General features: G+C 39.7%; 1 protein-coding gene across 1 annotated transcript in view; it reads right to left on the bottom strand.

Annotated features, from left to right (window-relative positions):
• hspg2 (heparan sulfate proteoglycan 2) overlaps positions 1–17270 on the bottom strand; it is a 148022-nt gene that overhangs the window by 28513 nt on the left and 102239 nt on the right. Inside the window, 15 exon segments of the mRNA XM_042491785.1 lie at positions 2543–2620; positions 2861–3021; positions 3507–3659; positions 3783–3905; positions 7364–7423; positions 12234–12414; positions 12922–13022; positions 13315–13425; positions 13632–13796; positions 14516–14574; positions 15047–15133; positions 15632–15759; positions 15856–15969; positions 16540–16739; positions 16742–16769. Coding sequence (XP_042347719.1) covers positions 2543–2620; positions 2861–3021; positions 3507–3659; positions 3783–3905; positions 7364–7423; positions 12234–12414; positions 12922–13022; positions 13315–13425; positions 13632–13796; positions 14516–14574; positions 15047–15133; positions 15632–15759; positions 15856–15969; positions 16540–16739; positions 16742–16769 — 1749 coding nt within the window.

Raw genomic sequence — 17270 nt, forward strand, 5'->3', positions numbered from 1 at the left:
CAAAGTAGAGCCAACATTTCTACAGTGATTGGTGGGGTTATAATTTGTTAATGTATCATGATCAGTGATGATTAAGCTTACTACACTATTACCTTTATTCTAGAACAAGATTAATGATTGACGATTTTAAAAATGTGGAGAAAATTAGTTCAAACTGACAGTTTGTGACACATTGATTTAAGATAGACGATATTTAAGAGCAATTTTTGTATTTTTTTAACCTGGATCCTGTTTTTTCAGGGTTTTGTGTGTAAGTGACTGATTAGTTTGTAAAGTGGTCCAGTAATGAGCGAGACCACTGCAGCCACAGCAGCAAAACCAGCTGCAATTTAATCATTAAGTGCATTTGTGCACCGTTAACTTACATGAACTAAAAGTGCTTGTTATGTCACTAACAGGCTCAGATTGTTAATATAAGTGTCTGATAACATTGTAGAAAGTGTCCCTACAGAGACAGACCTTTGTGTTTACGAAAAGATCCTTTTTCTTTAACCAGAAACAGTCCTGAATTTGCAAACTCCAAACCCACCAGACTAGTTGCAAGTGGACAAAAACAAAATAAAACCTACAAAAGCTGCCTCGGCTGATCTTTCCAGCATTTTCGACAATCACTAACTCTGCTTTTCTGGTGTGTCTGGTGTGTTTGATGAAAGCGATAGCCAGGCGGTTTCTACAAAAAAAGATCTTACTGTTTAAAAAAGTCTTTGTAGAGATTCTTTCCATAATGTTATCATACTCTTATAATAACAATCTCACCCTGCCAGTGGCACAACAAGCACTTTTAGGGGAGTTAAACTGACATTTCTGGGATTGCAGCCTGTTTCGCCGGTGCACGCTCAGCGCTGGACTAGTTTCAAAAATTGCTGTTCCCATTAGTCACTTAGACACAAAGCCATGAAGAAAAGGGTCCAGGTTGAATAATATGTTTCCCTTTAACTGAAAAATCTGAGAAAAATCTCAAGCCAGTACCCTTAAAGTAAAAAAATCCAACATCAAATATCGAGTAAGAACCCGAAGCCCTGTATTAATTCAACTTTCTGTCTTTCTGGCTCATTATCAATCAACAACTTGACTTGTTTGTACACTACTCCACATGGCAGTCAGGGGCCCAGCAAGGCTGAAAATGAGCTTTCATAAAGTTTGGAAACACCTCAGAGGGGAGGGGAATCAGGAGGGGAGGGACGGGGAGGGATTACTGTATCCGGGGGGTGTTGGGGCATCCACGGACAAAGCTGCTTAGCTCCGGCCCATTCAACCGTGAGGGAGGCTAAACCGAGCAGTGGCTGAGGCGGGCCCCGGCTCAATGTGTGTCTGAACCCATTGACGAGTTTTCAAAGCAAGCCGTTTGCTAGAGCATACAGAATTTCTGCGTGGTCGCACGGCAGAGCCCAGCTCCCCCTGGGAAAGGCTGACACAACGCAGAGGCTCTCTGAGGCAGAACTAAACAGGCCCCGGAGCCCTCGTCGAGCCGAGGAGGGCTGTGCAGAAACCAGACTAACACAATACCCCCTTGGGTAGGGGGGCAGCGGGCTGCGCCTGGCACGGAGCAAAGTATGTCTGAAATACCTACAGTACCTCCTGTATACTTAGTCCTGTTAATACACTCAATGGAATGACGAGGGTCAACTGGGTGCTGAGCGCCCAAACAAGTCATGGATGGTATGATGTGGACAAAACAAAAGACTATGGAACAATTTATTAATAAAACGCAACATAAAAACATGTACTGCAGTAATACTCAACTTTGCTTGGGGGCCACTTTAGCATAATGACAGGAGGCCAGGGGCCAGTTGCAGCCGCATGCATATTGCTAGGATTTTTGGATGTTTCTAAGACTTTATGATGTTTCTATGATTTAAGGAAATTTCTGGGATTTTAGCAAATTTCTAGGATTATAGGACATTTCAAGGATTTTAGGGGATTTCTATGACTTTAGGAAGTTCCAAGTATTTTGGGGGGTGACTAGAATTTCAGGACATTTCTTAGATTTTAGGACATTTCTCTGATTTTAGGATGTTTCTCAGATTTTAGGACGTTTCAAGGATTTTAAAACATTTCTTGAATTTTAGGACATTTCTAGGATATTAGGACATGAGGGGCTTAGCTAGGACCTCTGTTGGGTGTCGGTGATCCTCCACTGGCATTTTTTGATAATCAAGCTCTATTTTTAAGCTGTTTCATACACTCTGGCACCTCATGAATACTAAAAGTACAAAAAAACAATTCCCAGTAAACGGTTGGGGGGCTATCTGGCACCCTATCAGGGGCCAGATTTGGCCCATGGGCCGTAAGTTGAGTATCACTGCTGTACTTCATGCAAATACACTAACAAGTCAACCAGCTGGTTGATTTTAATGTATTTGGCATCAGCTCGATACGGGCTTAGTGAGCAGCTGTGGTAAATTAACGCTGTTTACAAGGTGTGAATCAAGGACACGTTTGATCATGCACTTAGTGGACAATGTGTGAAGACGAGGTCAGTAGAGGACAATGATTGTGAACTATGACACAGGACAGACAGACAGCGGACAGATGGACAGACCTGCATCTCTTCAATACGTCTCTGTAACACATCGAGACTGTTGCTTTTAAACTGATGGAAACCGTGAGAGGGAATGGCCTGAGCAAACGTCAGAACAGGGTGGGATCAAAAACAAAAAAGGGGGGGAGGAGGAGACAAACAGAGGGAAAATAAAAGTAAATGGTCAAAATTAAAACTGACACAGTATGATGAAATACCGTCGGCACCGGACACACCTTGAAGTGTAAGACAGAGATACAACACAGCAGAATGTGAATACAGTCATCAGTCCATGTTAACGTTACAGTCAAGGCGCTGAGACAGCAGCAGGTGTCTCACCTGTGGGGGGATTTGTCCTCCGTTTTTCAGCCAGGTGAGCTTCGGGGTGGGTACTCCTGTTGCTCGGCAATACAGCCTCAAGTTGTCGCCTTCGTGGGCTTCGATATTTTGGGGACTGACTTGGACTTGGGGCTGGGTGCCGAGGCCACTTGGGTTAGACTCTGACCAAAAAAAGGCATTCAAATTATTCAAAATGTAAACGCACCGCAGCCACCCCGACTTCTTGAGTTTGACAGTTTATCAGTTCAGTTTTTTAATAATTGTTTTATTTTTGTGAAAATATTTACTTATTTCTTTTCTTGTTTCATTAACAACTAAAAAAGTTGATCCATAATATTCCAAAACATAGAGTTATAGTAGCACACACAGAAAACAAGCATGAAATGAACTGGCCCAGAAACGTCACATACACGAGACATCGCACTGAGTTACAAGAACTCCCTGGTGACTTACCCTTAACCCTAAAGATTATCCTCACCTTAACCTTACCTTAAAAAGTCTTAACCCTAAAATCTGATGATTTACAATGTGGGGACCTGTATTTGTCACAAAAAGGAAGCGAGTCCCCACATTCTAAGTGTGTAAGCACGTTTATGTTCCTACAACTTGTAACACACACTCACACACACATAAACACAAAGCATACTTTGGATAAAGAGGGAAACCCGCGCTGTGTGCTCCCCGTGAGTGTTCAGGGCCTTGCAGGTGTAGTCTCCCTCGTCGGCCGGCTCCACAGACGTGAAGGTCAGTACGCCTCCTCGGATCACAGCTCTGGGACTCATTCTGTTCCCTGGACCTCCTGTAACAATCACATACACACACTCTGTCACTGAGGGCTGAAGGGTTAACATTTATGGGGTTTTTTAATCTCTGAATATAGCTCAATAAAGACTAAAAAATGTGGAGAACTAATTCATCATACCGATCCATTCAATGGCAGGGGTTGGGTTCCCGGTCACTGTGCAGCGAAACTCTGCCCGCTGGCCCTGCTGGACATTCAGCACTGAGGGGGTGATGGTGGCCACAGGTTGGGCCCCCTCTGCAGCTACAGAAGGAGACACATCAGTCAAACACGGCGCAAAAACGAAGGGCTTGTGGAGAAATAAAGCGTGATAATGCAGATTGGTGCGGTGATGAAGTGGAATATACGAGGAGTCTGTAACCGCTGCGGGAACGCTTTTGATTATAATGAATCGATCAGACTGAGAGAGTGATGGCGACCGGCCGTGCCCCCACTCTCACCCTTGGCAGTCTGGATCCTCAGAGCAGACCAAACAGATGAGAAGTGGCAGGCAGGCATTGGCATGGCCTCAGGGCATATTGCTGTCTGCGCCAGTTTGGCTGGCTGCTCGACTTCGTGTTCAATCCCGTATGATCCCGGGATGACAGAGCAAAAGAAAGGGCTCTTTCAGAAGGGAGGGAGGAGTACGAGGCTATCTAAGCAGGTTGAAACCCTCTGGGACGGTTCTCGCCCGGGCCCAGCTTTGACTCTATGACCTTAGTGACACTTAAACCGCAGGGCGGAGAGGAGTTTCATCGTCCTTTCCTGTGGGCGAGGAAGACATGGCGGGCTAGAGTCTACACTGAAAACACAAGTAACATCGACGAATGCTAAATGATTTGACTGTGGGTAAAACAGACATTTCGAGAGTCTCTCTCTTTTTTTTTTTTTAGAGCTGTACGGTCGAGTCAGTGCGTCAGAAGATGAAACTTTGACCTGGTCAGTTCACCCAGGTTAAAGGAATACTTAATTTCCCCCAAAAACATTTGTAAATCAGTTGCTATCTTCATTTTGCACTAATTTCTTTTTTTTTTTTTTTTTAAATAACAGAATATTACGTGACATAAGATCTCTTAAAAATTATATATTAAAAAAGAAAAAAAGAGAAAGAAAGATAAACAAACAAAGAAAAAAAAATGTAAACAAAATACCTAAGTACATAGTTCAATACTTTAAATCAAAAAGTGACCCTAAATTGGTAAAGAAAACATTTTTTTGCGCATGGGTCCGCTTTATGAGAAATCCCAAAATGGACAGAATTAGAGTTGAAGTCATAGGGGTCCACGTTTAACAAAAGCCAAACTACATCAAATTATTCAACTTACACTGCACGATTTATGTGAGTTTGTAAACGGACGTTTTGATGTAGTTTTGCTGCTGTTTAAGGCCGACCCCTATGACCACAATTCATCAAAACTGTTCTTTGGATTCTTTGTTAACTGGAGGCATATGAGAAAAACAACGTTTTCTTCACAAATTCAACATAACACAGGGAGAATAACTGATATGCAAATGATCATTGGGGAGATGAAGTATTTCCTTCAGAAAATGCATTATTTCTCTCCTCAGTACCTCTGGTGATATCTATCCAAGAAGATAGTTTTGGTTTTATTTGTCTAGGGTCTTGAGTTATCCCCAATACTGAAATTATAAACAACCATCAACGAACAACAATGTACGGACACGCCAGCCGCTCTGTGAGGCTGCACTACACAGCGCTCGTTAGAGGTGCATGCTAATGAAACAAGTGTGACGTTTACCATCTTACATGCTGGTCTGTCAACATTTGCCAATTAGCACTAAACACAGAGAACATCTGGGAATGTCAGAATTTTTGGAGGTATTTGGTGATAAACAAAAGTATTAGATAAATTACAGTTTTTAACTGAAGATGGTGCTAGATAAAAAGGTAAAAGATCACCAAAGTAATTAGGATTCATCTTCTGGGGACCATGAATGTCTCCACAAAACTGCGTGCTCATCGATCCTGTAGAGACGGAAATATTTATGTAAATATATATAAAACTTATCTAAAAAACTCTGACCTGCTGGTGCTAAATCAAAGTGACTGGATTCATGGATGGACAAGGCAGCAATGACAAGATACCTCGAAATTTGAAAATATAAAACTAAAACTTTCTTCTTGGATAGATCTCATGTTTCTCATACATTTGATGTTTTAAATCTTTAATTTTCTAAAGAGATATGAAATACAATTTGACTTCTATCTATTAATATTAACTGTGTTATTTAAAGTACATCTGTTTGATGCACTGAAACTCGGCCTCCAGCACCGAACACTAGTCTGCTACCCACATTCAGCTATGATGTGATGAGGTTGTGATGGGATGTATTAAGCACAGTATGATGTTTGAAGCCCAGATGACAGAGATTTCCCAGTAAAGCATGTTTCCTGAAGAGAAAAGGAAAAGAGAAAAGTACGAAGAGAGAGAAGTAAAGGGGACATCTCTTGTCTCTGAATGTGGAGATTTTGCAAATTAACGTCTACTTCTATGTCATAAATAGTAAAAAGTGGTAAATAATTTGGCAGAACATAATAAAATGTCCTTTTTCATGGGTTGAAGAGCAATTAATCCTTTGACACCTGAGCAAATTCGCTCTATTTCTAAAAAAAACACATATGAAGGCAATGAGCACGAAACGAAGAAATGACCTCAAAATAAACAAAGAATAATTAAAAGAAAAAAGAAAATAACCTAAAATTATTTTTTTTTAAAAAGTTAAAAAGAAATTAAAACAAGGAAATTACTTGGAAAAAGAGCTTAAATATTGGAACATAATTTCAAATTGTTTGGAAAAAAAAAAAATTATGATGATTAGAAATATAGTGCTCCCAAGTTTTTTTTCCTTTTCCCTTAATATTTTTCCCTACCTTTTAAAAAATATTTTTTTTCAAATCTATTAATTTCTTACAGTTTGTTGTAAAAGTTGCACAATGCCTTTCTTTTTTTTTAAAAAGTTTTTGCAAGAAATTGCACCAGTGTGCTCAGAGTTCAAAGGTTTAAATTACCATGAAAGGCATCTTTCAGTAACTCCAGAAAAGTGACATTGCTTCAGGTTTCAAAGGGGTAAAACTGTAATCATTTTTTTTTGGTTTTATCAATTTTCTTTACATCTGCATGATTTTGTCAAATTTTAAGGGGACATTTTCTACATTATCCCACAGCTTTTATTGGTTCTCTAGTGTAATGTACTGGATTTGTCTTCTAAAATACCAGTTTTTATTTTTTTTTATTTCTATTTTTACAGTAAGGCCAATATTTACTGTACGACACCTCACTGTGATCTTTTTTTAATGACGGAAACTTGACTCGACATTCATGAGGAGCTGCCCGTGAAATTGATCATGCACATTTTCCTGCAGTGATGGACCCAAATGAACCCAAAGAGCCCGGCGGGAGCCAGTAATGCTCATGTACAATCCAAGCTCCGACAATTTAACAAAGACAGGAACTTCACAAGTTTTACAGAAAACAAATATCCATCTTTAGATCTTAATCCAACTAAAGACGCTTACGAAGAGAATAAGACAGAGAAAGAAGTTTTCAGAGACTTTCTGCTTGCTTGATTGTACATGAGCGCTACCAGACCACCAGTGTATCCGTGCTGAGGAAGATGAGTGCATGCATGACACAGAGAGCGAAGAGGAGGGTCCCTCCAGGGAGCCGGGCAGAGAGGAAACCATGCCCATGCGGACTTACGCTTTCCGTGTCCTTCAAACATTTCATAGGCTGTGTAAAACATCTGAGTCTGTGAGGCCTCTGGAGTTGTGGGAGGAAGGGAGGGAGGGGGGAGGGGACAGGTAAACTGACAGGTCAGCTTTCACGGTTACAGCAGTTTACCTCCCATCTCCCCGGAGACACTTATCCATCTCAAAATGTGGGCCGCCGTGGTTTTTGTCCATTTGATTCCACAAAAAACATCACACACGACGTAAACATGCTAAAAATATATATATGAACTTAAACTAAAGTGGCACCAACTTTACAACAAGCACTAAAATATTTTTACCATTTAAGCTCATGATTCAATTTCCAATTTGATTTTTATTTTTATCTTTAGAATTGGTGCCATTTAGTTCAAAGCTCTGTGCATTCAACTTTCACACTCACCTGAAGTATAGTTATTGAGAAAATGAACAAAACCATGGATTGAAGCATGTAGGTTAAAGTGTCCGTATGATTATCTCACACTTTACACAAGTGATACTCAACTTGCAGCCCGTGGGCCAAATCTGGCCCTCGACAGGATACCAGGCGGCCGGCCGACCATTTCATAGTTCAAAATGAAAATAAACTGAATTGCACTGGGAATTTCTTTTGTACTTTGAATGAATACTTTTATGCACTCTAGCACTTAATTTAGTGCCTGAGTGCATAAAATGCATCAAAATAAAGCTGGGTTAACAAAAATGTCAGTTGCTGTGATAAATGCAGTAAAATATCTGAATTATCTGTCAATCTTTGTGCCAAGTTAATCAATTTAGTAAGTTAATGCAGAGTTTGTAGGATTTAGGGGAAAATATTGGCAGAAACTGAATATAACAAGTATATTTTCTTTAATGTAAAATAACCTGAAAATAAGAGTCATTGTGTATTCGTTACGTTAGAATGACCCGCTCATGTCAAAAACTGTTTTTTATTTCATGAAACTGCTTTATATAATGTTTGTTTTGGGGAAGAAGAGACTTCTGTGGATAATTCGGCTCCTGGTAAAAACCCTAAAAGTCTGGATCTTAAGTTATCAGAGAGAAAAAGTGAGCACACATAAGCAGGTGCTGTATTAATGCCCTCTCTGTGACACGCCAGAAAGCAAAAAAGAAACTTGATTTGTAACGTGAAGCTGTATTATTCTGTATTTGTACCGTACTTTAAATCACTTGGTCTGTTTGTTTTGAAGAGGACGAGACCTCTAATTCGGCTCAGAGTAAAAGAACCTGCTGAACAACACTCTGCAAAAGTTTTAGCTGAAATTTTTACTGCATGATGTCACCAAAACCTCCTTAATAAGGAAATTAATTTAAAAAAAAAAAACTGAAAGAATTTTATAGAGAGATAAGTTATGGTCCTTTTAAAGTTCTTTCACTTTATCCGATTAATATGGCTGTGGTCTCCTGTCATTTTGCAAAAGTGGCCCCTGGACGAAGCAAGTTGAGTATCCCTGCTCTACACAAGCACAAAAAACCAAACATAACAACACTCCAAAATGCTTCTAATGCTGCAGTTTCAAAATCAAGATATACAAACACACACATACACACACATACACTCAAAGATCTTGAAAACTGCGCAGCAGCACAAGGACAGATGGAGCCACACGGGACATGCAGGTTAGTAGCAAAAAGCAGTTTTAAACACTGAAACAATAGTTTGCTTTCAGCTGTTAAAAAGCCGGCATACAGCTTGTGGTTATCTCGAATTGATCAAGGTAATATATGCAAATGAGCCCAATCCATAAACCTGCAAATCACTTTGATCAATTGTCATTATTTTAATCAATTTTCTCTTTTTCACAAAATATTTTCACAGTTAAGATAAATACATTACAATGTGACATGTGTGCAGTACATCAGATTCTTTCAAAAGAAATTTAAAAAAAAGTAAAATCTTTACAGAAGCACCTTTGGGTATAATTGCAATCATATATTCTTTGAGTCATGAATGAACAAATAAAGCTAATGCTAAGATCAAACAATAATAATAATAAAAAAAGAATTTAAATGTGACCTGTAATTGATGATGTTCATAGAGATATATAAAAATATTTTCTTATAAAAACACTTGAAATTGCCTAAATGTAAACACACATCATGCAAAGTAATTGCATTCACATGGCCAATTCCCTTTAAAAAAAAATACCAAAAAAAAGAAAGAAAAGAAATTCCAACATTTCTGTTATAGCTGATTTCATGGAAACATTTCAAGGTATCATATTTCAGTCAATCAAAATAGGAAAATGTGCCAAAAACAAGGATGTAAATAAAGAAGACCACAATATACAATCGGAGATGATCATTGACAGAATTAAGATTAAAAAAAGTTCTTTTGCATTTCAAGTCAGATCTTAAATATTTTACCAACTAAACCTGACAAGTTAGAATCGATACAAACAGGTCTGACTTTTGCCGACACTAAAGGAATGAAGGAGTGATATTACAGCAGAATAAAAGCATGTTACAGTTTCCGACTGCATGGCTAAAATAGCACCGTTTTGTTCATTCAGCAGATGGTAAATTCAGGAAGAAATACTGAATTGAGTGGAACAACACAAAGAAATCGGGGATTCTTCCAAATTCTCCTCTCTTCCAGATACACTGAAGTCCTCTTTGCATGTCAGTCGCAGAGTCACTGAGCACCAACGGTGGCGTCCACATTCCTCCGTATCATTTTTACACCACAGCTCAGACAGGGAGGGACCCCAGGAGCCCAAAGTTACAGGAATAGCTCAGATTTTTTTGGGTGGGTTGTATGAGGATCTTATCCATATTCACTGTATTACCTACAGTAGATGTAAAATCTGAACAGCACCAGTTTAAAGAGGCCAAAAGGGAAACTAAGCAAAGCACTGCTGTGGACGGGACAGCAGCAAAATGTATTTTACTAAAAAAATCTGTTTCAGATTAAGTGTATGCAATATTGAGAGTATTTTCACCGCTTTTGCTTTGCGTCAGAAAGCCTGATCAGATGGGGAGGTCATTTTTTTTGCTCAACTTCGAGATATATGCTCTCTTTAAAAAGACAGACTCCATCGACAGACACTGAACACGGGAGCTGCTGGACTACTGCTTCCTCGAGCCGTTAAGTCCTTTTTTTTACTGCACAAAAAACGCACTGACACCTGCTAACTAGGGATGCGTGATGATATTGACACGTCATTGGTATCAGCAGATTTTGGCTTTAAAATGAAATATTGGATATCAGCCAACATGCTGATTTCTGCCAATATCACAAAATGATTTTTTTTTTTAAATTACTGACAAAGTGAACATATACAAAACATCGGCCCGATGGACAAGAATGAATATTAAATACACTGAAAATATTGTATTTCATGTTTATTCTGCTTATGATAAGAGTATGCATAATACGTTCCACTGCAGTAGAGATTGAATAATTAGGTGGGGAAAAATATATCAATATCCGAATCGGTCATTGGCCACACGAATTGTTTTTATATTAGCATATTGAATTTCGGCAAAAATATTGTGCAGCCTTACTGCTAACGTCTGGCTTTTTAATGTTATGGAAAAGGTTATAATTGGCATTCACATCCAAGTAAAATGACTCTGTAGTAATCATGGTTATTTATCGCCTCCAGCTCTGATCGTCATTGATGGAAACACATAATGACCTAATTTCAGCACCTTAACCGTCAATATGCAATGAAGCACCAACACAAAATATCGTCCAGGCAGCACTCAAACTTCTATCTAAATTAGTCTTCACTGAGTTTTAAAAACGCTTAATAAGTACGAGATATATAAAAAGAAGTAACCACTGTTACGTTTTCACAGGCCTCTCTGCTGCTTGCTCAAAAAAAGCAAAAAACACACAGAGAGAAATACTGGTCTGATGCAGAGCCGTGTACACAGCCCTGCTCTACTGGCAGCCTATTTTTAGCAGGTTTATCTGTATTTAAAACAGTCTGATTACATGCACTAGTTTTGGTGGAAAAGGGATATCTGTCTGACAGAAAGGTAAAGCAGTGAACAAACTCTCAATTTAGTTTACACTTCAAATGATATTGTTTTAGGTGAGACTTTTTTAGGTATCTGAAATGCGTTTTATTGCAGCTTAGCTTCCGTGGTGAAATACTCCGGCCTGCTTCTCCAAACTGAGGGCACGACGAACGCCACCTATTGTAGGTAATACACTGACTATGGATAAGTAACCCAGACAACCCAACTTCAAAAAATACGAACTATCCCTTTAAAGACACCAGAATCCAGCACCCGGCTAGTGAAACCTCTAACAGCAGAAAACTCCACCAGTGACTGAGAAGCAACCAAACCACCACCGATTTATTCAACCCAAAATATCAAAAAAGGAAAGAAAACATCTGCAGTAGCTTCAGTAGAGTGTTGGCAGAAAGAATTACCCACAAATCCCTGATCTGAAACATTTGGTCTAAATGTAGTGGATGTGTCATGACTTTTAGTGCCCATTGGTTAGGTCTAAAACTGCATACTTGACCCCATATGTTATCTGGAAAATTTGCGCTCTACAGTTTTAGTTTTAACCAAACCCACAAGCTGTATTTCTTCATATAAAGTCCAGGAAAATCCACTGATCAGTGAGTTAAAAAAAGGAGCTGGAATGGCGGTACGATAATCAGACACAGCTTATATGTTGGTATCTGAGAGCAGAAGGCAAAAGCATCGAGAGTTAGAACTGCAAGCTTATTATGCTGTTAACCCAGAGCTGCTGATAGTGCACGATGAGAGATGCAGTTAAGCAGAGAAGCATGCACCACCGCAAGCTGGAGTTTAAGGGGAGGGAAACTACATGAGCCAGAGCTGGTAGAGTAGCAGGGGGTGATGGGTAATGGAATGCGGTGCCGTGGATCACGAACCTGGCACGTAGAGGATGGCGTTGCCCTCGTCCATGGCAAACATGTTGGAGCCCGTGCAAACGTAGACGCCTGCGTCCTCGGGCTGGACGTTCTGAATTGTCAGGATGCCGTTGAAGTCCATGGCCCGGTTGGGAAGCTTCCCGTTACCCATCCGTGTCCAGACCAGCGTGTAGGCTGGCGACTGTGGAGAGGAGAGCAGAAAAACACACACAAGTCATGAGATACACACTGTCTCAAACATACGATAGGGTGAGGCTAAATATTCTGTTGAATCTAATGACAGCAGCTTGGCAACGTGCTTTCTATTAAACATAAACTTCAGTTGCCTTTGAATTCACCCACTCCACTAAGTTTCGAGTCGTCTGATTCTGGATGGAAACGAAGCAAAAGAGGGTGATATGCCTGATATTATTTTAAAACTTCAGTGGAGTGTCCCACAGTTTGCCTTTTAAATGTATAGTTTAGTTTAGTTTATTTACACACAGTTAAAAACTGCATAAAAACTGGATTGAAGGTCTGAAGATGATGAAATGGTATGTATGTATATAACGTACATTATTTTATGCATTCTATGGCTAAAACCAAAAATCTGTGGTGTAGTGTTTCCCAAACGATCCCTTTAATTGTGCAAATATTTCTTAATAAATAAAAACAATAATGTGAAGTACTGATCACTGGCCAGTGTTACCTTGCTCTTCGCAGTGCAGATGAAGCTGACAGTCGACCCCACCCTGACAGTCTGAGCTCTGGGCTCCTCGACCGTCACCTCAATGGCTTTAGATGGGACACCTGGTGAAATAAAGAGACGATTATCTTTATGCTGATTGTTCATACATACAGTTAAAGTATTGAGAATTACAAAATCAAAGGTAATTCACTTACAGGAGAGCCTGTAAAAAACATTTAAATAATTATATTGTAACATGAGTAAATAAAGCATCGTTTGCTTCCTTATTTCTCTCTCATAAATGTAGATTTAGAACATAAATGTTATGATGATAAACAACAGCTGAAGCATATATTTTGTGTGCTGCATGAGGGGAAAACCTTTCTGCTAATATGACAGCGAGACCATACACACTTGTGACAACAATTTCAGCGCGGCTCCTGTTGGTGCTGCGCTGGTCTCTGCAGGTACAGATGTAGACGCCGGCATCGCTCGGCTGGACGCTGGGGAAGAACAGCTCTGCTCCTGCACACACAGGTGAGACACAGGTGTCCGAGTCACACGTAACATGTCGTCCTATACGTGTATCCATTCTGTTACATTTGTGCATTCAGATTAAGACTGCACAAAAAAACATCTTACATAACATATTCTGGATCTCTCAGATCTGCAGCATCACATCTATCCATCTCATAAAAGTTGTGATCATGTGGTTAAAGTGTGTGCCGTACCTTGTCTGCGTCTGTCAGCATTGCTGGAGATGGGTCGTCCATCCTCTCTGGACCAGTAGAAATAGTGTGGAGGAGAGCCGGACACCTGACAGCGGAGGATGACAGGGCCACCCTGGGAGGACAGGACCCTCTCTGGATAAACCTTCACCACCAGCGAGGCTGCAGCTGCAAAGTGCAAAGGTCGTAACAAACTCATCAGGGATGCTCTCTGAGAGTATCACAACAAACTGCATCAGAGTGCAAGTTCACAAAGAGTGCAAGTTCACAAAGTCAGACAGTGAATTCGATTTCTTGTTTCTGTTGAACAAAGAGAAGCTGGATGGACATCAGCCAATGGTGACTACAGCTAACTAATGATTTTCTTAGCTTAGCATGAAGATTGAAAGCAGGATGAAACATCTTGCCTAAATCTGTCCAACACACCAAATATAACCATCAGCACCTCTGAAGCTCATTAATTAGCACCTCACGTGTGTTTGTTCAATCTGCACAATAACTCAACTGTAAATATGACAAGTGTTGGTCTAACAAGGGTTAATGGGAACTATTGGCCAGGCATAGGCCTAAATTTGTTGCTTGTAATCTTCATTAAACTGCATTGTTATTAAGCTTTGTGTTTCTTTGTGTTATTTTTTGTTTGTGTAAAGGTTCACAATAATAAAAGTTTCACTTTTTTTAGCCTCATTTGCAAATCATGCAACCTTTTTTTCCCCTAATTTGATTGTGCCAGAGTATATGTGGCCACATATTTCAAGCACACACGCAGCACAAGCATTTTATTTACTCTTGGGAACATGAGCATAATCTTGAACTTTTTCATGTTTTCTATCATGAACATGAGCACTGTTAAGTCACATTTCTACAAAAGTGAAATACAGCCTTACCATCGTATGGACGACACTTCTCTCTCTCCTGCGGGTTGCCAACATATCCAGGAGCACAACTGAAGATGTTGAAAATAGACACAAACACGATCAGCTTAAGCTTTGACTGAAATTATGTCATGGAAAATTACAGGCTGTCCTAACTTAATTTCCATAGCGCTTTTCTTAACTAAAGTTGCAAAGTGCTTCACAATAAAAACCCATACAATATAAGAATTTTAGATGACGTATTCTCCAAACCAAAGAGGGATCAAGAGTGTATGTGTAGGTTAATTAGTCGAACACAACCAATGCAGAACGAGCAACCGCAACTTTGAAAACCTATTAGGCTAGTCAACAGCAGAAACCACAAAACAAAAAGTGGCTTCTAACTAAACAAAAAACAAGGCAGAAAACAGAAAACAGACGAAGGGACCAACTGTGAAGTCCAGGCTTCAAAAAAACATGGCGCTTGCAAACAGATTATACAGATATATATTTTTCAGGGAGTCCCCAGAACTGTTTGGTCCAAAAACATGTTGGTTATCTTACCGTTCACAGTACTGGCCGGTGTAACCAGGCTGACAGGCGGTGCACTGGTAGCCTCCGTTTCCGAGGCTCTCGCAGGTTGGGGAGAACCTGATACATGGATATCACACACAGGCAAGAAGATCATTGAGCAGAGAAACATTTCAATAGCAACTGAACCTAACCTTATTTAAATGCCAGATTAAACTTTTGCTTTCCAAAACAATTTTAATCATATATTTCCAACATTGCTATGAGCAAGTCACCAAAATATGACTCTTTACATTGAAAGCAACTGAAACATTTCTTCACTATTCCTTCAATATACTGTTGATTTTCACTAACTCTAGGCAACAAAATCCAGATCTGTTAAAATGAAGTAAGTAAGGGTATGCAATCGGATGATTTCAGTAGGAAAGTGAATATAATATTTCTTGTCAGTTGGCAGGAAACAGGTTAATAAGCGGAAATGAATCAAAGTCCTAAATTAACAAGACGGCAGAATTTGCTGCATAAACAAGAGCAAGCGAGCCGTTAACAGAGTTGTCTTGAGCTATTAATGGAGGAGGAATGTGAAGTCTTGGTGTGTGTGTGTGTGCCAGTACTCACTGGTTGTCGGGGTCAGTGTGAGGGCAGGCGCAGGGCTGGCAGTCCTCTGGAGTGCCAACAGTGGGGTCACCGAAGAAGCCAGGAGCGCACTGCTCGCACAGCTCGCCCTGAGTGTTGTGCAGGCAGCTCTGGAGGGAGAAGCAGATTGTGTGAAGAAATCTGTGTCAGGGTATTATAATCAACCAAAAACAGGACCAGTATCGGCCACACGCTCATCGTCATACCGTGCAGATGCCAGTTTCAGGGTGGCAGGAGTCAGAGTGGCCGTTACATTCGCAGAGCTCGCAGTGGCCCAGGTATAAACCTCCTCCAGTGCGGGTATATCCAGGAGCGCAGTCCTTAAAAAGACATTATAGGAGTTAGACAATGACAATCAACTATTTCATTTTCATTTCATTTTTTTGATTTATAAGGACAACACACATTAATCAACATTTTGTAAACGTGCCAGTGTTAAGCATCAGGCTAATTTTCAACTGTAGTTCTTTGACAAGATGTTTTGAACCAATAACATGATAAAAACCTGTAAAATAATTTTGAAAAACTGTAAAATGATGAATTGGTATTAGCATGAACTGTAGTACTTTGAAAGGATGTACTGAAACCTGTAAAATGATAACAACCTGTAAAATTTTTTTTTTAATGTAACCCCCCCCGAAAACTGTAAAATGATTATTTAGCATTAGCATTTATTGTAGTTCTTTGAAAAGATGTTTTGAAACCCGTAAAATGATAAAAATCCTTTAAAAAGTTTTTTTTTAAATAAAAAAAACAACACTGTTAAATAATACAAAAAATGTAAAAAAAAAAAAAAAAAAAAAAAACACAAAAAAACCAAAAAACTGTTAAATTATAAATTAAACAATTCACAAAAAATCAGCAAAATTCGGACAGAGTGGATGATTCACCTGGCAGGAGAGTCCCTGGTATCCAGGAGGGCAGCGACACTGCTCCACCTCGAGGGCCTGAGCCAAGCCGCTGTAGTTCGGCACAGCGACTTCCATGCTGATGTCATAGATACTGGAGGAGCGCATCTCAGTGGAGTAGGACGCTCGAATCAGGACGTCATCAAGATCGGCCAAAACCATCATCAGGTGCTCTCGGGTGGCGGCATGCCATCAGGACGACGCCAGTTTTCCTGTAAAACAAGATGAAAGCTTTGGCTTTTCTCACGCAATAAGAACACATTTATTGTTTTACCTCTTCCATCCTGTGGGACGCCAGCAATCTTGGCTGAGATTTCTGTCTTTCGGAGGCTGTAGAAAGTCTGTTTTAAAGCTAGAGTGTGGATACTGGGATTATATGAAACTAGAAGGAATTCATTTGTACCAGCCACATCATGCTTGCTTCTCAGGGAGGGGCCAAATAACTAACAAGCTAAATACAAAATAAATAAATAAAAATAAATAAATAATTGAAATATATATATATATATATATATATATATATATATATATATAGTATATAGTTTTATTTTTTTTGCCTATTCTAAAAAAGGTGTATTTGAATAATTCTGCATGCTGGGGTCCATAAACAGTCTTGGAATTGCTTTAATTAGGTATGACTGGAAAGCTGAAAGCACTATTTAATTGTAGTGAGACCTTTTTTTCTCTGGGATAATCCTCTAGGATAATCATGG

The sequence above is a fragment of the Plectropomus leopardus genome, chromosome 8 (genome assembly GCF_008729295.1).
Source record: "Plectropomus leopardus isolate mb chromosome 8, YSFRI_Pleo_2.0, whole genome shotgun sequence".
Lineage (NCBI taxonomy): Eukaryota > Metazoa > Chordata > Actinopteri > Perciformes > Serranidae > Plectropomus > Plectropomus leopardus.